The following is a 26,062-nucleotide window of genomic DNA, read 5'->3' on the forward strand; positions in this document are numbered from 1 at the left end:
TAATCCATTATTAATATTTCTATGTTCTCTTTTTATTAATTATAACGTGGAATCTAGATTAGATATTTTAGAATTATATTATATTATTTTCGCTTTTCTGTTTACCTTGGTTATCCCATTCACCATGGCATCGAACGTCTCCCTAACGAAACCGAACGTCGTGAGATCGAACAGCATGTGCAACATGAATCCACCAGGGGTGGAGTGCGAGTGGGTTGCGCTGATCATGACGTTCTTCTCCGTGTACAAATCGCCATACTGTTTTTGGAGATTCTCCACCACCTGTAGCAACGAGTTAGCACGATCTTAAGTGAGAAGACAATAATTTTCCGTATATCGAAATCGAATCGAGAAGACTTTAGAAATTCGGATTTATTGAGTTTAAAATAACAAGATTAATATTACATATATATTAATCTTGTTATTTTAAATTCAATCAATCTGAATTTCTTTAATATATATATAGTTAAAGTAAACTGATTACTCTTGTCTCTTGATTTCTTAAATTGAATTGCACTCGAGTCTCGAGAAGTTGTTATTTTTATTATTTTTATTTAAAAGATAGAAATCGATGAAAATTTCAATCTAGCTAATTCGAAAATATTTTTATTTCATCCCAGTTATTTATTTATTTTCGATTTTAAAAATTATCGCTACGTATTGTCTGCTTATATCTTGATACGAAATCTCTTTTTAATTATACCGATTATCTGTTGTTCACGCGCAATTCTCAAGTCAAATCTATATCGATAAAAGTAGAAGAAAAGATGGAATCGAATCGATAAATAGAATTTATTAATTGGAGAGATGGATGATGGAAAATTTCTATCGTATATCGGAGAGGGAAAGGGTTAGATGCAAAGTGGAGGATTATACCGTTTGACGTATCCCGTTTCCTATCATAGCGCTGTCCACGCTGACGAACACGAACCTCTCCACCCCATCGTCGATGATGAATGCCCGTGAAAACGTTCGGAGATGGAGTCCTGATCCCTTCTGATCGATCTTCGCGTAGCCCATCTGGAAACACGAACAACTCTCCTTCGAGTGATCCGAATACACAGAAGAAAGAACATTGGATCATTATTGAATATTTCTATTATTTAACAAACAGGATAATTCTTACATAATTCGAGAGAATATAAAAAAAGGAAAAGTGAAAATTATTTTGATTTTTAATTAATTCAACAAAAAATAAAGCATATCGTTTATTTCAATCACTGTTCCCTTTTTGTTTCAAGATTATTTTTATGAAAAAAAAATTTTTTGAATTGTAATATTTTTAATCGAAGGATAATAAAAAAGAATGTAACGAATATTATTTTAAGCATTTTGGGTTCAATTATTTTTACATTCAAGATAAAAGGATCAAGATAACGAATGTTATTTCGACATATTTTGAGTTCAATTATTTCTCCAAGTTTCTCACAACATGAGAAGAAGGAAACTCGTTGTCGTGATGATATTAAAATGGAAGGAGGATACTAACGAAAACTATTTCAGCAACGGGTCCGGTTGTGTCCGCTCTGCCCACGCCGATGGTGTAGGACGCAACGGCGCCCGGCACCGCAACCTGGAGCAGCCATATCGTGAGAAGCGCAAGGGTCCTCAAGAGTGCCGGTGCCTCCATTCAGCTTTTCTCTTCCGCCAATCTGAACGCGCTGAAATCAACCGTGTCACTGTGTCTCATTTCCGTTTCGACGAGGTTTAATATTATCGTCCATCCAAAGATAAGGGGACACACGGGATCGATGTCCAATTCTTTCCGATTTTTAAGCTTGTTCCTCGAGTATTTATATTTATACGTTTGTATTCATCGAAGATGAAATCGAAGGATAAGTCGTACAAGTGTTTAATCGCTTCTTTTCTGATTCTGAAGATGAGTTGAATTGATCGACTACGAATTTCGAAAATTAAAAGTAATCGAAAAAACTTAACAAAGAACGAAGAGTTGAAGGATATTGCAAAAATTGATTTTCATAAAAATATTTCACAAACCTCGGATTATTAGATTAAATTATACATGAATAATTAAAATTTGTGTAAGTAAACATGTTTCGATTTTAATTTAACAACGAACGAACGATAAATTTATTATTGTTCAGAGAAAAAAAAAGAAGGTAAAAAGAAAAGAAGCTTGCGCAATGTGTTACAAAACGTTGCAGGAGAAAGAAAGAAGAAGAAGAAGAAAAAAAGAAAACAGATAATACGAGATAAAAACGAGAAGAGATAATGGAACGATTGTAAGTCATGGGAACAAAAATGTGCCGCGAACAATGGACGTTTTACACGGAATATCATATTGTTGCACTTTCAAACATTCGTCATCGTGTGTAATCCATATAGATCGAGCATGAAATCTATCTATCATGAATCGTTTGGACACGTAATTCAATCGCGTTACGATCTGTTTACGCGAAATAATTTCAAATGGGCGTCGCGCGATTTAACGCGATCCTTTTCCATTGACGACCATTGTCTTCATTGACTACGCGCGCCTTTTGTCTCGCGCCAATACAATTCCCAGAAGAAGAGGAAGAAAAAGTCGTAGTCGAGAAGTTTAACAACAAAGTAATAACAAACGTATTATTTAGAATCGTACTTCTTAGAATTAGAATTTTATATATAGTATAATATCATGAAGTAATTCGACTAATAAACAAAATACATAAATAATTATATCTTATACATTATAATAATAAAAACATTCTCATCAAAAAACATATATTTCCAGGAAATTTTAATGGAATTCTTTTAATGGATCTCTCCACATCCACCTCAATACTTACAAAAGAGAGAAGAAAATCGACAAACTTTCATTCGATCCTTCCTCTTCCTCTTCTTATCGAAGAAAAGCGAAAAAACGGAGGAGCAAAAAAGGGAAGACGAGTAACCGTGACACCTCGTTATTAATTTTCCAATGCAACTGGGTCGTTTATCGAGGAGGAAAGAAGAAAAAAGCGTCAGACAGTAAGCCACACTTGGCAACGAGAAGAGAATCTTGGACGATTAAGGCTAATCGTCGAGAGGAGAGACTATTATCTAGAAACTTTATTGTGATTCCTCCTTTCCTTATTCTTTTTCTTATCTGATTCGATCGCCTCTCAATCGTCGACGGATTATCAAAGAAAAATTAATTTCTCAAATCTTTGATTCTCATAAAAGAGAGATTATAGATTCGATTCGATTTATTATACCAAGTTTGAAAATAAGTTCGTGTAAAACGATTTTCTTATGAATGGGTATTGAATCTGGTTATGTTTTATATCTCGATAAAAATTGGATTGATTTGATTTGATTTAAAGTATCAAGAATAATTGGTTCTGAAAATATTCGATCACGTTCGATGCATTTGATTGCAGAAATTATTGTATCGATAAAAAAAGAATATCAAATTTTAATAGACATATTTACTAGAATTGTAATCCTAGTGAAAAATCATTTTTTTAAAAATCGAATATTGATTCGTGAATATTTTTGAGATCAATTATGTGTTTTAAATTTTATAATGTAATTAATCGGAAATTATTTGAATATTTTCTGCGACGATGAAAGAATAATCATTTTTTTAAAAATCGAATATTGATTCGTGAATATTTTTAGACCAATTATGTGTCTTAAATTTTATAATGTAATTAATCGGAAATTATTTGAATATTTTCAGCGATGACGAAGGAATAATCATTTTTCAAATTTCTCGTAATTTTATCATTACATTGTGAAAGGATTAATTCGACTCGATTCATCTAATGCATCATCGTCAAATTATCAAACTATGTGTCATAATGGTTTTCTCTTTCGCATTCTAGTCTATTGTTTATGTGAGATAATAGATTGGAAACTTAAGTAAGTGGAGGAATTGAATTGCGAAGATGATGATTCTCTGGATTTAGTTAACCTAGTGCGCTACTTTGTTTGAAAAATCATTATTTTTTGAGAAAGTCGTCAATTGTTAAAACGGGTCAAGAACAGTTTTCAATATTCAATTTTCAATTGTTTGCCTTTATGAAATTAAATCTTTTCATTTGATCAACGTGAGAAACGGATATATTAATAAAATTTCAATTAATTCAACGTGATGATGATCGTACACGAAATTATTACGATTTAAGAATTAATTTTGTAATATGAGGTTACATCTCATGAGAATAAGATAACTTTCAAGTTTTGAAGACTTTTGATGTCGAAGTTACTTGAATGTAAATTATCGTGTTATTCTATTCACGGGAGCGCAAGACTTCTAATTGCTTCGATGATTAATATCAGTGAGAATATAACGTTGCGAACTAAATTGTAAAATAAATTTCTCCCACCATTATTACACTTCACATATTCAATATTATTAAAAACGATCGAGTCACGAATATAAATTGTCAATGCTTCGACACACTTCTCATACAAATCAATTCTACCAATTTTTAAACTTTTAAAAATTTCTTCATTCACCACTAAATCATCATCACGTTTCTTTCTCGTCAAATTTACAATTTTATTGTTCAAAATTAACGTTACCTGTCACAACGAGAATCAAAAAAAAAAAAGATTGGAGCAAAATTTTCCAAACTGACCTAGTAGAAGAAATTTCTTACTTTTCTTCTTCAAAATTAACGTCACAACGAGAATCAAAAAAAAAAAGATCGGAGCAAAATTTTCCAAACTGACCTAGTAAAGAAAATTTCTTACCCTACTTCCATCGAAATCGTTTCGATCGTCAGCTGGTTGATATCTTCTCTCGGAAGATATCCCTCCCTCGTGACGCGTGAACGGGCACTGAGAGAGGAGGAGATCGGACACTATGGTCGGTAAGGCGGATGCTGCACAATTTCGACGGTATTTACCGATTGCGTGGCGTGGCAATGCGCTTTCACTTTCTTAACGATATCTTTTCCCGACATCTTTTCTTGCTATTACGTCTACTTTTTTCGTCGGAAGGGAAAAAAGAAAAAAAAAAAGGTGAAATTCGGTATTATCGAACGAATAATAAAACGTGTTCGGCGTTGTACTACGCGCGAAGAGAGACTATTGAAAGGAGATTGTTGAGTAACGTTTGCGCAGATAGGCTACAGTGGTTGTCAAAAGTTTGTCGAATATTTATTTTCGAAAATATATCTCGCGAAACGAATATTTGAAAAAAATTATTTTGTTTCGTGTAGATAGAAAATTTATTTCAATTTTGATCACTTTTTAAGTTTGATTTAAACTTAATGCGTTGATAAATTGATAGTCTAACAGGTAATACATAATGATACTTGTGCGAACAAGAGCCTTTCTATTCTTGAAACAATTACATATTTTACATTTGGAATTATATAGTATAATTTCGAAAGTGTTTTCCGGGAACAATGATCACCGGAAAGTGGAAGAAAGAGAGAGAAAGAGAAAGAGAGAGGGAATATGCTTATTCATACTGTACTGTTCGAACAGTGTTTCGTGTGCTTGCACGTGTGTTCTCTTTCGCATTCCTTTTAGAAGTAAATAGGTTCGACCTTCCAGAAAGAGTATCCAAGAGCCAAGAGGTGTAGATATTAACTACGTGATTCATTCATGGTCGCCTCGTAAATTCGAGTTTCGAAAATAATTAAAGAAAAGAAAGAAGAAATAACATAAACGAATCCGAAGGATCGTGATGAAATAAAAGAAAAAAGATAGATAAATAATAATAATAAAACAAAGAGAAGGGAGAGATGAAAAACTCTAATGGAATAATAAAATTATGTAAAAGAAAAATTAAAAGAAAGCGAAGAAGAATGCAAATCCTTTCGCAAGAAAGATTCAATCACACGATTAAAATATTTCGATTAACTGAAATACCTATGATGTTTTTTCCAATCGTTCACCGACCCGGGCTTCACACACACACACGCGCACACACACGTACATATTGCGCGCGCACACTTGCTAAGACCGATTCTCGATAGTGTTCAGAATCGATTAGCGAAAAAATCGTCATTCGTGCACGAGGTGTGGGCCAGCCTTGTTATTCCGGTATGCAAACAATGGGCAACTGAATGATCATTTGAAACGCTTCACGGTCTCGATCGTGTAAAAGAAGCAAGTGTATGTACGTATGTATTTCATTTAAGTAGGATTACGATAACGTGGTCGTTTTATCACGATGCATGACATCACGAAAGTGCAAACGTTAATGGCAGACAGGATGATTTTGCGATAAGTACAAGTATCATCTATATTTTTAAAAATAAATTATTGTTAATTTGTTAGAATTTGTATTGGAGGAAAAAAGAATTCTTGTTAATTGTAATTTTATAAATGTATTATGACACATTATGTGAAAATATCGAGATAGTTCTCCTGAAGAGAATTTTCTAATTATAATTATTGAGTTTTATAGAATTTGTTGCAATATTATATTATGTTATATACGTTCAATTTTGTTATTCGTTGATAAGAATTGTATATTTATATTTGTTAATTGATAAAGAGAGGAAAAAAAGTAGACATTTGATTTTTAATTGATAACATGTTGTTGAAGCTGTTTGTGCACTTCAATTTGTGAGTAACAAGATTATATCTCAGATAATTCAGAAAGTGGAAATATTGGATTGATTAATTGTGAACAAAAGTATTTATAATTACCTTAATTATTTTAACCATTAGTAGAGCATATGTCTTTTGTATAGCTTTTTAAAATTATCAAATCAAGATATATATATATTTTTTTAAATTCATATGTGATGTAAGAAACTAGGTATAATTAAAAATAAAAAGAAATAAGTATTTACTTTCAAAAAGAAGATAAATATAAATATTCATACATTAGATTTGCATTTATATCAGTTTGATAAAAAAAAAAAAAAGGAAAAATAAATCTCTCAATTACAAAAACATTCGTATTCAATGAATCAACTTGTATAACTTTGTTAATATAAAAGTACACGTATGAATTTAAAGAAAATACTTTTGTTGGTTCAATTAATCTCAAACAATTTTTATTATTATTCATATAATCATTAGAATTATTATTTTTAATAAGTTGATAAATAAACTATACCATGTTGCATATTTATGTAACATAAACGTACATTAAATGTAGATGACTCATGTATATATATACACACGTCAATTGTTTGGAAAACACAGAGTAGAATAACAGTAAATATGAGATTACCGTGAATGATGGATGATTTGTTTGTTTGTAATAAATATGTGATAAAATTTTGCGAAAATACATGGTAAATAACAAAAGAAAGGAAGAAGAGTGAATGATAATTTTCTCCAAATTCTGTAAAAAATTTTTAACAATAAGAAAGTCCCAATACAAGATATCATAATTATCTTGAATCCCAAAAAACTAAACAATTAACTGCCACGTGTATTTACTATGCTTATGTTATGCACGTCATATTACATATCAAATGATAAGCTCATTCACTATCGAAGAGGTGAAAAGTAATCCATGTAAATAGAATGATTTACTTTCCAAATCAATCTCAAATCCATTCTCAATTCACACGATAAATATCCAAGTAATATTCTCTTATTAAATACCAGAAAGATTAGATACAATCACCATTATACAAAATTGTATACAAACACTTTTCCAATAAACTTTGACAAACTTCTCAAATGCTAAGATCTTACAATAACATTAATATAATTTATATATCTAATATCTCAACCTATACGTATTTTAAATCAATTTAAACTGCAAACAGCTTTCCTTTTACTTTTTGAAAATTACTTTCAAAATCTATCTATAATCTATGGAACCAATTCACACACACATACACACTCTTCACGCACATCACATTCATTCAAACAATTGAAGAAACGATCACTACTCACCCCGCTCAAAAAAGGGTCCAGCTCATGACCAGGTCGATCGAGATCGGACGCGTTATGTGATCGATGGATCGAGACAGAGCGGAGACACGGCGATAACAGCTGGCCTGGACGGCTCCTCGCCTCGAACACTTCGCTCAAATACGCTCGGGCCTAGCCAGCGTGCTCGAGGTAGCCGCCGAGAAGGGGAAACGGAAACGATCCTCCACGGCTATTCTCATGGCTCGTCGTCGCCTCTCTCTCTCTCTTTCTCATACACACACACACACACTCACACAGTCTTGTCCCTCTCGTCGTCGATGTATCGAGCGTAGTCTCTCTCTCTCTGTCTGTCTCTCTTTTCCTTTTTTTTCCTTTTTTTTCGACGAGGGTATTCGTTACACCGCCTCCGTTTATCTGGACACCGTGTTGAAACGCGTGACGAGAGCTTTGAGAGTACGCTTTCAGACTCTTCCTCCTCTTTTTTTTTTCTTTTTTTTTTTTTTTTTTTGAGGATTTGTTGGGACGAGGAAGGAAGGCTTTTTGGAGGGAAGGAAAACGTTGGGTGGATCGAAGGTGAAATCGAGCGAGGAGCAAACTGGAGCGAGGGAACTGGGTTGGGAGATTTCTTTTGGGAAGTGTATCTCGCTACGTTTGGTCAATGATGGGGAAAATTTAATGGTAAGAAGTTAGTTTGTTTCGATAATTCGAAATATGATAATAATCGTGGATAATATAGATAGGAATAAATTTACTTTGGTTTTATTCGAAATTTTATTTTAACTATGAAATGAAGTTTGTTTTGTGAGAATTGAATTGAAATGGTGTGTACATATATATGGTGATTTTTATGAAACAATTGGGAAGATTTTTAATATTAATTTTCTTTGGATATCTCAAAATCAGATTGAAAACTATAATTTTTTAAAATTATGAAATTTCCATTATTATTATAAGATAACAAAGTTTCGTAACGAAAGATTTCGATTTTATTTTCACTAATATAATATATGGTGTAATAATTATATCGATTTTAATATCGTTTGTATATCTTTCAAACTATAAATCAAGGCCAGTCAAAACTTTAAATGTAAATAAAAAGTATGTGGTTCTCCTTGACTCCGATATTTCTCTACTTCATCTCATTTAAATATCGTTCTATGTTTAATTTTTATAAAAAAAAAAAAAAAGGACGGAGAAGAAGCTGGAATTTTTTTTTGAAATTCGATACTTGAATATGATAATTTAAAATTATGTTTTATAAAATGTTGAAATACGAGGTTGTTGGTAATAGAAATTAATTATTCTCTTCTTCGTCGTTTCTCGTCGTTTGAATCGATAAAATTTATTTAAAAGTAATTAATATAATAAAATTGTTTACAAAATGTAATGCGTTTGGAAAATCAAAGTTTATATAACAATCATTTACACATAAAATCATCGAGAAATTGATTATTCTCTCTTGGCCTGGATAAAATTATTAGTTTGATAAAAAGCTAGAAGTTTAAAAATTCTAAACTGCTTTTAATACAGAAAGGTCATTTTATGAAGGTGTTCATTGTTATCGAAAGTAGAATTAATTTTTCATTTCCTTAATTAAAATTGGAAATTTTAGATTTCAATGTTTCAATTCTAAAAACATTTTAAATTGTAATATTAAAGAAATTCACGTCTAAAATATAATTCCAAAAATATTGCTAATAACAAAACTTACCATTAGCATCATTTCCAAAGAAGCATCCAAGAATCAATCATTTTCCTTTTTCCTCTCCAATCGAAAAGATTCATAACTCATAACCATTTTCTTCGCAAAATCCACGATATATCTTCGATTACAATCTTCTAATCGAAATGAGGAAAACTATGTTACCATCAACTGATCGTAATTAAAAGATATAAATCAGTCTTAATCCTCGACTTATTGCCACGAATCTCGTCAATATCCAAGAATATTGATTTAATTTTCACAAGAACCATTTCACGATCTGTTACTGTTAGCGCGTTGCCAATTCGATAGCCTTGAAAGTTTCCTCTTTTTAGGTCACGTATGATCAACGTAACACGATCACATTAATAATCTCACACTCTTATGCTTTTATCGTAACTTAAGATGAACGAAGAGAAATCACGAGAATTAAATTGAATTTTTCTTCCCGAAAATTTGTTGGGGAAATGGATGGAGGAGGATTCCAGAGTTTGTTCAGGGATTCTAGTTTGCGTGTTAACGTTAGAACAGAGACTGTTACTTTCGTCGATCGACATAGAGCTGGTTGTCTGGAGAAAGTAACGGAAAATAACACATTGCGCGTTGTGCAATGGCTCGCGTTACATCGAGTAAAATAATTTCCACGTAATCACATACCGGTTCCAGATCGATGGATCGTTTCTTTGCAACTTTGCAGTTGGTGGCATTGATATTTTTGATAGTGTGAATGAATCGAGACACGTTTGATGATGTTTGAATGGTTTAAACATAACATCGATCGAGTATTGGTGAGTCGATGTTGGTGAAAGTAGGTTTGTCGATGATGTTTGAATGCCTTGTAATGGTTTGATGATGTTTGGATGATTTGAGTAACGATATCGATGGAATTCTCGTTAGTGAGGATGATATTAGTTGAGATAAGTTGGATTTGAATCGATTAACGATATCGATTGAATTTTCGACAGTTAATTTCATTGGAAATTATGTTTGATGATGTTTGAACGATTCGAATAACGAGATAGATGAAATTTTTAATCAAAATTCTTAAAACGAGAGGGATATGACTTGAGATACGTTGAATTTTCGATAATTAATTCCATTGGAAGTATGTTTGACGATGTTTGAATTAATTGAATTTCACGAATGAGTGGATATTATTCGAGATACTCGACTTGTAAAATTAATATCATTGATGATAGACGTAATTTATAAAAGATTTTTTTAAATTTGACATTTTTCTCTCGTCTCCTCCTTTGTTACATTTTTTAGATTGCAATTAAATTCTTTAAAGATTGCAATGAAAAATGCAGTAATAAAATTTTTCAGACACGAATAAATTTGTTATATAAAAATTACGAATTTGTACTAAAGAATTTTCTCTCTCAATCGTGATTTATCGTAGAATATTTTTTGCACTCTGTACGTAGTTTTCACTCTTTATGTATTTTTACTTTCACAATTATCTTCGAAGTGTTAAAAAAACGTAAAGTTATTAAATACAAAATTTATTATAGGGATATATAGTATATAAAATATAATTGAATAACTTATGCATTTTTAATCGTTTAACGATTCGTTCGAGCAATTTCTATTTTTCAATATTGTATGTTCTCTTCGGGAAACGGCATCATAAATTGTGTGAAACAGGTAAACATGTAAACGTAGAAAACATAAAAAAAGTAATTTTGTTTCACTCTGCTTCATTTTGATATTTCTTCCGTTTGTAAATCTCGTTTCACATTTCCACCCTTGATTGTTAAATAAATATTGGAAATTTATATAACTCGTTAAAAGAAATTTACTCATCTTATCTAACACGTTTTCAGATCGTCGATGATAAATGTAAAGAGATACACTAATACTTCGTTGAAAGAATTAATATTTATAAACTTTTCCAATATCACGAGTGAAAAATCTCTTACTTATATAAACTTGATATAATTATATAAATATTAGTGCGATAATATCTTTTTCAAAAATTCAATTTCGGAAATATTAAAATTGAAAATTGATTAAAGATTTAAATTTAAATTTAAGAGGAAAAATTGGTAGACGAGAAAGAAAAATTACAATCATCGATAAAAGTATGTTTTCGACATCTTGGAAAAAAACTGGTGGAATATTTGTTGTTCGCGCCAACAACGACACAGCTAATTTCATTACTTGAATTAACGTTTCCAGGAAACGAAATTGTTTCATTTCAGCTCTTTTCTCATTTTCCAGTCAAACCCCTTTTCCCAATTACTCGAGACAGAGGAAATTTTTCACGCAAAATTCCAAGCTGTTTTGACATTTCCAAGCTTGCAATTGACATAACAATTTATTTTGAAAATTCGTGATTTTAAGGTTAAATTTTGTTTTTTTCTTCTTTTTCTTCTTCGTAATAATAAATACAAATAAATCGGTAAATAACATATATTGTTGTTAATGTTAAATGTTAATTCTGAAATATATTATTTATTGTTATAAAAGAAATTATTTCTCGTTTGAAAAATAATAAATGATGCATATTCTTTTGTGAAATTATGCGCACGTTTGGCACATTCCAGTATAAATTGCGTGTACGCAATAATTGGCGTGAAATCGATGACGTATGAGGATCCTATCCTATAAAAAAGTAATGAGCAGGAAAAATTTTATTTTTGGTAAGCATTCATTTCACAATTTGCGAAACGAGAAGTTTCACAACAAGGAAAAAGGAAATAAAGTATTAAATTTTCTCTCTTTTTTCTTTTTCTTCATCTATAATTCAATACTCGCTTTTCCCCTTTCTTTATCCTTTCCATTTCGATTCGTTCCTTCATTCACGATGATTTTTTCCATTCATCTTCGAAATTATTCTTCGAATAATATAATTTCTTTCTCTCTATGAGTACAAAATTTATTTATTTCCTCAACAAATCCGTTTATTCTCACATTCGTAATTTTCATCGTCATTCAATCGCATCGACAAATTAATTTTAATATCGAATAAATCGAAAATGTTAAAATTATACATCACAATACACAAAATAATTAGATGAAAAAAGAGTGAGAAGAAAGAGAAAGAAGGAAATGGAATTGCCAATAAGAATAATAAAGTGTCGCTACGATTTAAAGTGTCATTGACTCGATGATGAAATCACGATTTTCGTATACTGGAAATAATTGCTGACACAAGCGTCGTCGAATCGAATGCGCTGGGTTATTTCACTTTGGTGGCATCGAGTGCACGGCCCATTGCCGAGAACAAACTTTGTCGCGAACGTTTCGTGGATTTCCATCGGATGGAAACGACTCGACGAGGAGGGAATCTTTGAGAACGTGAGTACTTCTTTACGTAAGAATCGTTAAATTGAAACGTGAACGAAAAACGAGCTTAAAAACGAGTATTTAAATTTCTTTCTTTCTTTTTTAAGTTGAACGTTTATTCTTATTTTGGAACAAGACAAATTCTTTTTTAGATTTCATCGATAATGAATAATTTTTTATTAAATAACACGTGCTTTCGTGTTTCGATCACGTTTCTTTTTTCAATGAAAATATATATTTATTTCCTATTTTTAAATTTAAAACTGTCAAGATTTGGATTTGAATATTTCAACAATAATATTGCATGTTCGATGATCGATCATTGCTTTTGACATCGTTTCTCTTCTAGGGAATTTGTCGCCAATTTCTCACCATGCAAGCCACGGAATGCAAGAGGCATTTGGAGGATGCGCCGATATTAGACGGCCATTGCAGCGTGAATTTATCTTCCAAACAATCAGGTACTGATTCCTTCATATCTTCTCATCCATTTCATAACAAATATTTTAATTTTCCATCATACGTTTAATTTCAGATAATTCGATGGAGCACGGAATATCGAAAGTAAACCTGATCGGTTGGAAAAACAATAAATATTACAGAGCAATACAACTGATCCAAAGCCTGCTTATCCTACTGGTCTTGTGTTTCGCCGCGTTTTTAATATACTTGAGCGCGTCAGGTAAATAGAAAATTTCGATATTAAATCGTATACACAAAATGGAATGTAAATATGTTATCCATCCAGATCGCGTATTTCCCATCTTGGACGAAGCCAGTGAACACGTTCAAAGCAACGATGAGCCCACGGAACCTCAAGAGACAGGGACGAATTTTCGCGATCGAAATCGACAATTCCACGACGAGGAAGAGCACAATCGTCTCAGCCCGTCAGAATTGAGAACGATATTACTGTCCACGATGGATCTGGATCGTCGAAAGCGGCGGCATCTGGACGCGAATCTGTGTAAACAGAACATGGAGCATTGCAAGATCGTGATGGATTCCATGATGAAGATCGTGAACACCGTGAACAACAGTATGCCGTATCTTCTCGAGTTTCTCAAGAACTTCCCCACGGACGAGAACGGGCCGAAATCGAAACTCGTCGAATTGGTCGAGTGTCTGCAATGCAAGAACGACTCGATCACGAGACTCGATCTCATAGACGAGACGGGATCCGACGATCTGATGGACAACGCGCGCACTGTACACGAGAACCGCGATCAGATCAAGAGTAACGTGGACACGGTTTGCAATTTGTTGGACGAGCCGAATTCCAACCCCGTGGACGTCTCGAAGTCTGGAGGAGAGGGGGCGAAAAAATTGGCGAAATGGACTTTTGTCGACAGCTCTGACACCAGTGACGGGAAGGAGGAGTTGGATGATACCGAGATGGAGACCACCTCGTGAGTATTTTATTTAAATATTATCACATTGGTGTATATTCTGTACACAGCAGTGATTTAATAATTAGAAATACGTAATAATAATTGTAATTGAAATTATTAACTTTCTGTATGGTTTCAAGCAGATCGATCTAGATTTTTGAATCCACAATTATAATTAATATTGAATAAATTAATTATAATAATTAATATTGGATCCACAATTATAATATAATATATTTTAATTAATATATAATTAAAATATTAAGTTTCTAAATATTCGAATTTAGTTGATTAAGGATTTGATCGAGGGTTAATGTTTGTAATCTCAATGGATATTTCGAATAAAAATTATACCTCGACGAATATATCCTTGTTATCTGTCTCGACATGTCTATCTAAATATCGATTGTTGCCGTTTTCAGATCAACGAGCGGCACAATGAAATACGAAACGAAGAACGCGTGGACGGATGCGGAGAGTGAAGAAACGACGCCGATGGCGGAAGGAACGATCGCGATCGATGATACGAAGGGGATCGCGATTAATGCGAACGTGACGGCCAAACCAGACGATGGGAACGTGACGGAAATCACGATCGAGCAGGTGCATCCTTCGGTGCAACCTTCGATTCAAGGCCACGGCCAGGGGAACGAAACGGAAAAGGAAGGTGAAAACCGACGGATAAATTATTAATCATCAATGTCTGAAATATTGTTTATATAAATTGAATTAATAATACACTTTTTCAGCTTTCGAATTTAAATTTTGAATTTTAGAGTATAGAATATTTCTAATAATTTATAACCATATTTAATTTCTAGATAAATGAATAAGGATTCTCGAAATTATATGTAATTGTATAGAATTATTGAAAAATTAAAACTTAAGTTTTGCCAGATTTTCTAGATAAATGAATAAAGATATCTTCTTGCAATTATATATAATTGTATAGAATTATTGAAAAATTAAAACTTAAGTTTTGCCAGATTTTCTAGATAAATGAATAAGGATTCTCAAAATTATATATAATTGTATAGAATTATTGAAAAATTAAAACTTAAGTTTTGCCAGATTTTCTAGATAAATGAATAAAGATTCTCGAAATTATATATAATTGTATAGAATTATTGAAAAATTAAAACTTAAGTTTTGTCAAATTTTCAATTAAATCTAAATTAGAATATCCAAAGAAAAAATAATGGAATAAAATATCCCCCTTCCTTCCATCATACACTCTTCGAATTCTCTGTTCTTCAATTCAATTCTTCGATTCCAGGACTCGAAGAATTGAGCCCCCAGATGAAAATGCGGGCTCCCCAAAGAATCCTGACGAACGTGGCGTCGACACCGGGCATGATCCCTACGGCGGAAACGATGAAATCCTCCCAGCAACTGGTGCTCACGCCAACCATATCCTGGATACCGCATCAGGTGTGCTTCTTTGGGCCGAGCAATCCACCGAAACAATCGGGCGGTGCGGGGCATCAAACGATGTACGGGGCTTCCTCGCCCGCGGAGATCGGATATCCGATTGCTCAACACCGGCAGGGCTACCAGCAGAACACGAATCACGCGCCGAATTACGTTCAAGTGCAGGCGCAATCCGTGCAATTCTTCCCTGGGAATTATGGGGGACAAACTGGGGGACAGAAGATTGGGCCAACAGGGCCCGCGATCCCGAATTTTCCTACATTCCCCAGACAGCAGAGCTTGCCGGGAGGAAGTGCGAATTCTAAAACCCCTTATTATTGCACCTACATCCCCGCGCCCACGTTCCAGTTTCCCAGTGTTCCTGGAGTGAACGAGTATCAGAGATCTTCCATTAAATACGGGGACAACGAGAGGGAGGACCATTCGGATAAGGAGGATGGTAAGAAAGCAAATTGAATAAGAAAATTAGTAGAAAAATGTAATTATTTATCCGAATAATTACTTATAATTGGTTATATATACACGTATTATTATTTTTATTAATTATTGCGAGTTGTAAAGATATTCGAAATATTCGAATTTAGATTTTCTTTCGTCATTCCTAGAAAAAAATTCTTTTCATAGTATATTTGAAATCTATTCTTATTCGAAGAGCATTCAAGCTTTTCGATTTGTAAAAAAAAAAAGAAATAGATTTGTTTTGGTTTTTCGATAGAAAATCCTGGATCGTGTCCGTTTAATATGATACGATGCAACGACGAGAAACGATGCGTATATAGAACGCAGTGGTGCGACGGATTGGTGGATTGTTACGACGCGAGTGACGAGACCACGTGCTCTTGCAGAGATCGAATTTCGCAAGAACGACTTTGCGATGGTTACTTCGATTGCCCCAACGGGGAGGACGAATTGGGATGTTTGGGTAAGGATTTTACAATTTATAAAGCTTCTAGGGAACTCTAGAGCTTGAGTCTAGGGAATTTTCACGACTCTAAAACGTTATTATTACTTTAAAACGTGGATATTTTATAATTGATATGTATATATATTTAAAACATGTATATACTTTAGAATTTTAGGATTTGGGGAAATCCTAGGGAACTCTAGAATTAGAGAACTTAATATTGGAGGATTTTAGAACCTTAAAATGTTATTTGTTCTAAGAGATCTATATTTCTGGAATTCTGGATGAAATCTAGGACTTTGTACTTGATATGTATGTGTATATATGTGTATATAGATATGAAGCACTTGTTACAAGTAGGTCGTGCAGCAGAATTCTGTTTCATCGATAGAGTATAAGAATTCTATTATTCGACAAGTGAGATTTTATTAAAAATTATGATGTGAAAAAAAATGTAATGAATTTAAATAAAAATGAGAAATATATCTATATAATTATAGCTCGATAAAACATAATTTAAAATATAAAATTAATTCGCAACATAGCGGCACTATGATCGTCGCATATTTCACACAAGATGGCATCAGTTATCCTTATCTTATACTTTATCCGGAACTATTTTATCCATGGAACAACGGACTGTCGTTTAAAACTCGATGTAAAATTCTTTATCACTTTTTTTTTATTCTAATCGAATATTTATCTATGTCCCATAGGTTGTTCAAACACTTCGTTCAGTTGCAACGATTTGCAAAGATGGTACAGCAACGACAATTGCGTCCCACTTTACCAAAGATGCGACGGAGTGAAGAATTGTGCCAATGGAAAAGACGAAATGGAATGCAATATCCTCACCCCTTCGTTCATCGAGAGGGAAAACGTAATCGATACAATTCCTCCTCCTTTTCTCCTCTTTATAATCCATCAATCTTAATAAAAATCCCGATAAACTTTTATTAGGTATTCACGGTTGGCTACATCGAGGGATACCTTCACAAGAATTACAAGGGCCAATGGTATCCCGTGTGTACAGTGATCAAATCATGGATCAAGGATGCCTGCATATCCGAAATTGGCCACGACATTGGGTAGAATTCCATTTATTACAAATTTTTAACTATTATTTAAAAGAATTAAAAAGTTAAACCAAAATACACTTTTTTTTCTTAACTCTTATAATTCCAACTTACAATTGTATCCTCTTTAACCCCATTAATCCCCAAAGAAGACGATTCAAGTTAACAGAATCTCATCCTCTATTCTCCAAAAATTCATCAACATCTACTTTTTTTTCTTACCCCTTTTTTCGCAGCGCATATCCAGAGGTAAATATCCATTCGATGCCGGCCAACGCGTATCGGGGCCCTTACATAGCCGAGGTAAACGGCCGGATAAAGTTGGTTCCCTCGTGCATGGACACCGCAGTTTTCGTCCGTTGCCCGCGTTTCCGTTGCGGGACGAGCATGTTTTCCCACGAGGATTCCCTGGAACCCCACGTGCTGGAGAAGGAGGAGCGGGACACGTTCCACATGTTCGACGAGCTCTTGTACAACAATCGGATGAAATTCGACGAAAACGGAGATAAAGATGATGACATGGTGGGCTCGCAATTGCGCGTTGTAGGCGGCAGAGCGAGCCAGCCGAAAGCGTGGCCATTCTTGGTCGCCATTTACAAGAACGGCATCTTTTGCTGCGGAGGTGTTATCCTGAACGAAATGTGGATCCTGACCGCGGCTCACTGCCTCGAAGGGTAAAGGAAGATATATATATATTTTTTTCGAGGAACGTTTGAAAATTCGTGAACAATTTTAATGAAATCCATAGCAAGGATATTTAAAATTATTTCTTCCCCTACGAATTTTTATATATAAAGTATCTATGATTTTTAAAGATGGTTAAACTTTTTCAAAATTCCTTCAATGTCGTTCATGGTGGATATTTAAAATTATTTCTTCTCCTACGAATTTTTATATATAAAGTATCTATGATTTTTAAAGATGGTTAAACTTTTTCAAAATTCGTTCAATGTCGTTCACGGTAGATATTTCAAGGTGGATATTTAAAATTATTTCTTCCTCTATGAATTTTTATATATAAAGTATCTATGATTTTTAAAGATGGTTAAACTTTTTCAAAATTCCTTCAATGTCGTTCATGGTGGATATTTAAAATTATTTCTTCTCCTACGAATTTTTATATATAAAGTATCTATGATTTTTAAAGATAAATTAAACTTTTTCAAAATTCGTTCAATGTCGTTCATGGTAGATATTTCAAGGTGGATATTTAAAATTATTTCTTCCTCTATGAATTTTTATATATAAAGTATCTATGATTTTTAAAGATGGTTAAACTTTTTCAAAATTCGTTCGATGTCGTTCACGGTAGAAATTAGATTGGTAATTAATTTAAATTAATCAATGATGATACAGTTACACGGGCCACTATTTCGAGATCCAGGCGGGAATACTTCGTAGGCATTCTTTCTCGCCTATGTCGCAGATAAGGAGAGCGGGGTACACGGTGATGCATCCACGATACAACGGGAAAGACATGAAGAACGACATAGGTATGATCAAGCTTGACGATCCTCTACGCTTCAATCGATGGATCCGACAAGTTTGCCTTCCTGGTAAGGATATCTTGGGCCCTATGTGGAGAAACAAGCCGGAGCCCAATTCCACTTGCATAGCGATTGGCTGGGGAGCTTTGAGGGAGTATGGACCAGATCGTAAGATATTCCGGCGATAGATTCAAAATTTGAATATTTAAAAATCTGTCTAAATTTACATTAAACCGAATTGTTGAATTTTTTTTTCAGCCGATCATTTGAGGGAAGTAGAAGTACCTATATTGAAGAATTGCAAATACGAGGTTGATCAGAACGAGGCCGCCATTTGCGCTGGATACCCTCAAGGAGGCCGTGATGCTTGTCAAGGGGATAGTGGTGGTCCCTTGTTGTGCAGGTATTACTATTACTATATCTATTACTATCAAATAAAAATCTAGGGATCCCTAGAATATAGAATTGGAATAAACACGAGCGAGAGTGGAGAATTCGCTTGTTTTCTCGATTTTTATCGATATATTCGTGATGTACATTCCATAGAAACCCATACTCGGAATCGCAGTGGTACGTGGCAGGAATAATTAGCCACGGCGAAGGATGCGCTCGACCGAACGAGCCGGGCGCCTATACGAGAGTCAGCTATTTCCTGAGTTGGATTCAGGAAGAAATGTCCAGTGAGTCATACGAATGAAAATTTATTTATTTCAAATCTTCCCTTCCATTCCCTCTTTCTGAAATCCTGTCTATTTGTATTTTTATTTTTCAGACGATCAAGCAATCTTTCCTTTGAGACGAACTCCCTTGAAAAGATGTCCAGGCTTCAGCTGCGAGGGTGGTTTGGGCAAATGTTTGCCAATAGAGGCCCGTTGCAATCGAGTGATCGACTGTTTGAACGGGGAAGACGAGGTGAATTGCCGCCATTATCCAATCTACAGGCAATTAGGCAACGTTAGTTTTGAAACCGTTCCATCTTCCACGATGGGGATCCCATACGATCCCACGAAACCCGACGAAATCTCCACCTCTGGTATGCGGTTCGAGAAATAGAGCCAATAATTCTAAAGATAATTTAATCGATTAACAAGATTCCTTTGTCAAATCACTCTCAGCCTCTCCGTTGTTCGACGAGACGAGCAACAAGCCTTCGGATAGAACCGAAGATCCAACGAACAACGAATTGGAAAGCACCACTTCCAACTTGAGATTCGACGACGATTCCAACGCGACCTCTACAACTTCTAGTTCCAATTATATCGAAAATGCCTCCTCGATAACGTCCACGCGCTTTCCTACTATATTCACTTGTACAAGGTATTTCAATGTTGATGTAAAAATATTATTAAACGATAGATCGATTTTGGTGAGTCTTTTCATGGAAAAATTGAAATCGTGATACAATTCGTAGGTTGCTTCAAAGTGTCACGATCGAGAAAAGATGCGACAGAGTAGTGGATTGCGAGGACAGTACGGACGAGTTGAATTGTACCTGCAAAGATTATTTGCAGAACCTAAGACCGACCGCCATCTGCGATGGTTACGCTGATTGCGATGATCTGACGGATGAACGAGACTGTGGCAAGTATATTTCCCATATCTTATTTTCCAATCCAAAATGTAACACAAAATGTAATTATTTTTATTCTATATTTAATCTCGCAGAGATTTGCGGCAAGAACGAATTTCTCTGCGCAACGAGCAAAACTTGCGTTTCGATGTCGAAGAAATGCGATGGAAAATTCGATTGCGAGTTTAAAGAGGACGAGCTCGATTGCTGTGAGTCATTGTTCATTGATTAATCACACGATTTCTTAATCACACGATGATTTGATTTCCTTTTTCCGTTTTTTCTCTTAGTCGCGTTCACCGATGGTCACCGTGTATATTTGGATGCAAATGGACGGCCATTTTTGAGCAAAGAGGGAATATTGGCCAGATACGTTAAACAGAGATGGCAACCAGTTTGCCATCGACCCAAGATCCATAAGAATCGATCGACGGCCAATCTTATTGGACAAAATATGTGCGAATACTTTGGTTTCGCGTGAGTATATACTTTTTAATTGAAAAGAAATTATTGATCCATGATAAAAACCATGAAATATATAAATTTTAGCTCTAATAAACAATATATAATATTAATAATCAAAAAATTATTGTACAAATTATATTAGATAAAATCCTGACGATCAAAACGATCCATATGAAAAATTATCGAAACTAAAAATACAAAAAATATAAATTTTAATTGGATAAATTTTTTTCCTTTTGTTTCAAAGAAACTTTGAATCGTCGGAATCCATCACCGTGAAGAATTCCAAGCTCGAAACGATAGCTTGGCAGAGGAGGAACCTTACGTTTCCCCAAGACACCTCCCCAACGACCTCTCTGAACCAAGGAGGAGACTTGGAAACCTGTTTGGGACTTTATATTCGTTGCGCGTCGACTCTGGACGGTAGTGCGCACGCGTATTTGACCAGCGACTCGAATACCGGAAGGAGAGAGCACCTGTGGCCTTGGCTGGCCGCCATCTTTGTCGACGGACGCTTCCGCTGCGAGGCGCTGCTGTTGGACTCGAACTGGTTACTGTCCGCCACGAAATGTCTGGAGAACGTCAGGTAAATGGAGTCGCCTCGTTCGTACAAAAAAAAATAAAAATAACAAATTCTACTTTTTATTTTTCCAGAAGAAAGTTTTGAAATTTTAACCGCATGAATTTTACTCGCTTCGAGTGTTTCGTAGTGCAATTTGGAATATTTGAGCGCGTTTCATATTAAATTTCCAGATTGGATTCAAATTATATGACAGCCGTGCTCGGCCACGGTCCGTTATTTCGTCACGTAGACGGCCCTCATCAACAGATATCGATCATCGATGAACTCCATCCAGTGAACAACTCTGTCTCTACTCTCTTGCACTTGAAGAATCGAGCTCACTTCGGTCGTTACGTGCAACCGTTGTTCCAAGACAAAACGTAAGCGAAATATTTAATTAATTAATATCCACAATATTCTTTTATCCGTGAATTTAATGAATATTTCCAGAATTTATCTACCAGGAACGAACGACACTTGCGTGGCTATAGGTGTCAATGAAAATTATGAGGCTGGATCCGTCTTTTTGAATCCTGTCCTAGAAAATTGCCCTAATTGCCAACGGTGCTTCGTTAATCGTTCGAGTTCCGAACGTTGGGTAAATCTCGAATATCTTATTACATCGATATATCAAGAATATCTTTGATAATCGAAATCCTGTTTTCCCTGTTCGCAGAGAAACGGAACAAATTGGAGTGGAACGATATTCTGTCGCGGAAGAAAGGGATGGTACCCCGCAGCCGTCTTCGAAGACGACCAAGATTCCAATTTCACGGATTCCCAAAGAGTGACGAGTATCGAGTACATAAATCCCTACCTGATGGAAGCAATAGGTATATATTTACGGATCAATCAATAATTTTTAAATACTTAAATTCTTAAATAATAACTCAGACGGGCCGAGAAAATCGGTTGAATCGACGTGTGACGGTTTCCGTTGCAACATTGGCCATTGCATCCCCCTGAATCGTGTTTGCGACGGTGTTCCGGATTGTCGGGGCGACGAGGACGAGGAATCGGAATATTGCGCCAGATTCCGAGAAAATTGCGAGAACGCCGTGGAAGGTTGCAGTGAGTAGAATACCAAACAATACAATATAATATAATATAATAGTATAATATAATATAATATAATATAATAGTTTAGATTATAATAGTATAATAGTATAATATAATATAATATAATATAATAGTTTAGATTATTGGCAACGAAAATGGAAAATTAAAATCATTTAATATCGTTCGAAGATTGCACGAGGATGGAACTTCGATGCAGGAATGGGAAATGCGTGGATCGAAGCGCGTTCTGCGATCGAAGGAATGATTGCTTGGACGGGTCTGACGAGCCTGAGGTGTGCACCTGCTTGGAATACTTGAAACTTACTAATCCGGAACGGGTGTGCGACGGTGTCCGCCATTGCGTTGACAAAAGCGACGAGTCGCCGGATATGTGTCCCTGCAGAGACTCGAGTTTCAAATGTGAAACGTAAGAATTCTCTTTTTAACTTTTTCTTTCCTTTTTCGATTCGTTTAAAAGTTCCTTTCTTCGAACAGAACGAATGGAAGAGATACTTGCATACCGAAAGATTTCGTCTGCGACGGGGCGAACGATTGCTCGGGCGGCGAAGATGAAGCAACATGCAGAATGTTGAAACCATTCTCGAATGACAGGTGCGTTTTCGAATATATCTTCTTTTTTCAATAAGTATTTATTATTAAAAGAAGGAGGATTTTCTTTTCAAATTAAAATAAACAAAAATTTAACATGTCTCGATGAAAACATATCCTGTTTATTTTGAGGAAAATGTTGATATCTTCTTTTTTCAATAAGTATTTATTATTGGTAAAAGAAGGAGGGTTTAAAGGATATTTCTTTTCAAATTAAAATAAACAAAAATTTAACATGTCTCGATGAAAACATATCCTGTTTATTTTGAGGAAAATTATTATTGGTAAAAGAATGAGGGTTTAAAGAATATTTCTTTTCAAATTAAAATAAACAAAAATTTAACATGTCTCGATGAAAACATATCCTGTTTATTTTGAGGAAAATGTTGATATCTTCTTTTTTCAATAAGTATTTATTATTGGTAAAAGAATAAGGGTTTAAAGGATATTTCTTTTCAAATTAAAATAAAATAAAAATTTAACATGTCTCGATGAAAACATATCTTGTTCATTTTGAGAAAAATGGTTGAATTTCAGTGACAGTTCGGGAGAAATGATTCGTCGAAGTTACGGCGTCTGGCACACGGAATGTTTCTCGAGCCCCGTTTCGCCCGAATCGGCATCCGATCTGTGCAAATCGATGGGATACCCTTCGGGGGGCGTTATTAATGATGTTGCAGCAACGGATCGACCCACGATTCTCAAGTTGGACAATTTTTACATAGCGAAGATAAACGATTGGATATGGTTGTCCCTGATAAGGAGCGACAAGCCATTGGTAACTTTGGAAAGATCGAACGACACTTGCCATCGCGCGTTTTTAAATTGCGCGCCCGTCGAAAGTTAATTTATAAATTCAAAACAATTTTGTACAATTATTTATTACTTTTATTTATTGCCACTTATCGTATTTATTTGCAGAGATTAAAATAATTATTACGGAATAAAGAATAAAGAATATTCGAATCGAAAGAGAACGAACATCGACCTTTCTTCCCGTGTCTCGAACAATTTTCCACCATTCTTCAAAAATTTATTCCTAAAAATCGAACAGAAATAAATTATTTAAATCATTCTTCAATTCTCCTTCAAATCCACGTTCAAAACCTCCTTCGTTTCTCCATATATATACATATACACACACACAAATACACAATCTCAATCAAAACTTTTCCAGCAAGGATACTCTCACCATCATCGTAGATGACCGCACGATGACGATGACGATTCTCCATCATCATCATCCACCGACCGTAAAGAGCTCGAAACCTGGTCACGGATTACGCAAGCCTCTCTCTTTCTCTGTAGAATTAAAAAAAAAAAGAAAAAGAGAGGGAGAGAGAGAGAGAGAGAGAGAGAGAGAGGAGAAGGAGAAGGATAAAAGTATCGAATCAGGTTGCGGTGTAGGAGGGAGGGTGTGACGGGTGAGAGGGAGGATGGAATGCCACAAATGGGGTCGCAGCCGTTGAAGGTAAACGACTGCGCCCTGGCTGCGAGCTGGCTTTGGTTATCGGCGGAAAACGCCGATGTCCATTCACATTCTACGGCTGACTAATCCGTACGGTTGTCAGGAACGTGATTCCATACCGTGATTCCTTCGTCCATAGTTGATGACGTTCCATCGGCCTAGGTATTGTTGTTCAACCCTTTCACGCGTGCGGATTCGCGCCTCAAGGCTGGAACGTCGTCTTAATCGAGATACGTTTGTGATTGTGAAGAAGAAATAATGGATTGGATTGGAAAAATTGGGAGGATATATGGATTTTGAGAATTTTGAGAAAGTTTGATTGATGAGGAAAAGAAAGGGAAAAGGTGTAGTGGGATAAATTTGATAAATTGTTTAATTAAGATTTGGAGAATGAAGATTGTAAGATGATAACAGATTGAAAATTATTTCTCTGAATAAATATCGTTGCAAGATTGGGTTTCGAAAGTGATGATGACAAGATGGCGAAACAAGGCCAAATAAGATATTAACTTTTTTAATTATTCACCTCCTGAAAAATTTACTCACTCTTGTTTTATATTAACAAAATATTTCCATCCTAAATCGCCTCGAAGAATTAACATCATACGATTGGTATAATGTTTTTCGCTTGAAGTTCCAACTACGACTTTTAGATATACTACTTTTGCCATGGATATCGCGAAACCGTAAAAAAAAAAGAAAGAAAAAAGAAAATCATCCATCACACGATTCGCAGAAAATTCCAGCTAGCAGCAGAGAAAGATATTAAAAGGAACCTGTTCGCCTCGACATCGCTTAAAATCCCGCCCGTTTATACACATTTATCTACCGATGCGTTTCGAGGGATCGTTGCAACTCGAAGGAATAACAGGGAGTGCAGTGATCTCCGGAATCGCATTACATGCTCCTTGATCGGCGTGAAAAAAAGAGAAGAAAGAAGTGTAAAAAATTGTTGATCCTCAAAGGATAAACAGTGGAATGGTAATAACTGAGGTAGATTTATAAATACGTAGAATTCTTTATTCCAATAATATCCTTCGTCATAGAATAATCTGAAGCACGAAAAGAAAGTACTTGAGGAATAATTATATCGATACAGAAGATCCCTTTTATATATAAAAAATAGCTCCAAGTATTAATAAAGACGAATATCTTAATATCAACCAATACCTAACCTAATCAATTAATTAATTTTTCTTTAATTAAACTCTTAACTGTTAATCCGTGAAAATTAATTTTTCGAATTTTTCTCTCTCGAATTA

The 26,062-nt window shown here is 34.7% G+C and overlaps 2 protein-coding genes across 5 annotated transcripts in view; one reads left to right on the forward strand and one right to left on the reverse strand.

Moving 5' to 3' along the window:
• LOC409628 (neutral ceramidase) overlaps window positions 1-9,515 on the reverse strand; it is a 32,613-nt gene extending 23,098 nt beyond the window's left edge. Inside the window, exons 1-4 of one of the 4 annotated variants that reach the window (XM_006559666.3) lie at window positions 9,497-9,515; window positions 1,490-1,661; window positions 877-1,020; window positions 106-282 (exon numbers count right to left, since the gene is read on the reverse strand). In XM_006559666.3, coding sequence (XP_006559729.2) covers window positions 106-282; window positions 877-1,020; window positions 1,490-1,630 — 462 coding nt within the window. In that variant the 5' untranslated portion in view covers window positions 1,631-1,661; window positions 9,497-9,515. Of the gene's footprint in view, window positions 1-105; window positions 283-876; window positions 1,021-1,489; window positions 1,662-4,683; window positions 4,784-5,811; window positions 5,954-7,806; window positions 7,960-9,496 lie in introns of those variants that run through there. The other 3 variants (XM_393129.7, XM_006559667.3, XM_006559665.3) reach the window with 3 other exon arrangements.
• Window positions 9,516-12,535: 3,020 nt separating this feature from the next.
• Window positions 12,536-24,309, forward strand: LOC551514 (serine protease nudel). The gene is made up of 26 exons (XM_026442232.1): window positions 12,536-12,790; window positions 13,128-13,239; window positions 13,314-13,460; window positions 13,527-14,187; window positions 14,592-14,836; window positions 15,446-16,039; window positions 16,316-16,522; window positions 17,221-17,384; window positions 17,465-17,592; window positions 17,817-18,254; window positions 18,937-19,235; window positions 19,326-19,470; window positions 19,614-19,747; window positions 19,840-20,100; window positions 20,183-20,384; window positions 20,479-20,648; window positions 20,733-20,846; window positions 20,928-21,114; window positions 21,350-21,688; window positions 21,856-22,044; window positions 22,115-22,262; window positions 22,341-22,497; window positions 22,559-22,735; window positions 22,913-23,150; window positions 23,219-23,335; window positions 23,870-24,309. The coding sequence occupies exons 1-26, from the start codon at window positions 12,662-12,664 to the stop codon at window positions 24,177-24,179; spliced, it is 6,012 nt and encodes a 2,003-aa protein (XP_026298017.1). The 5' UTR covers window positions 12,536-12,661; the 3' UTR covers window positions 24,180-24,309.
• Window positions 24,310-26,062: the final 1,753 nt, after the last annotated feature.

Source organism: Apis mellifera, linkage group LG8 (genome assembly GCF_003254395.2).
Source record: "Apis mellifera strain DH4 linkage group LG8, Amel_HAv3.1, whole genome shotgun sequence".
Lineage (NCBI taxonomy): Eukaryota > Metazoa > Arthropoda > Insecta > Hymenoptera > Apidae > Apis > Apis mellifera.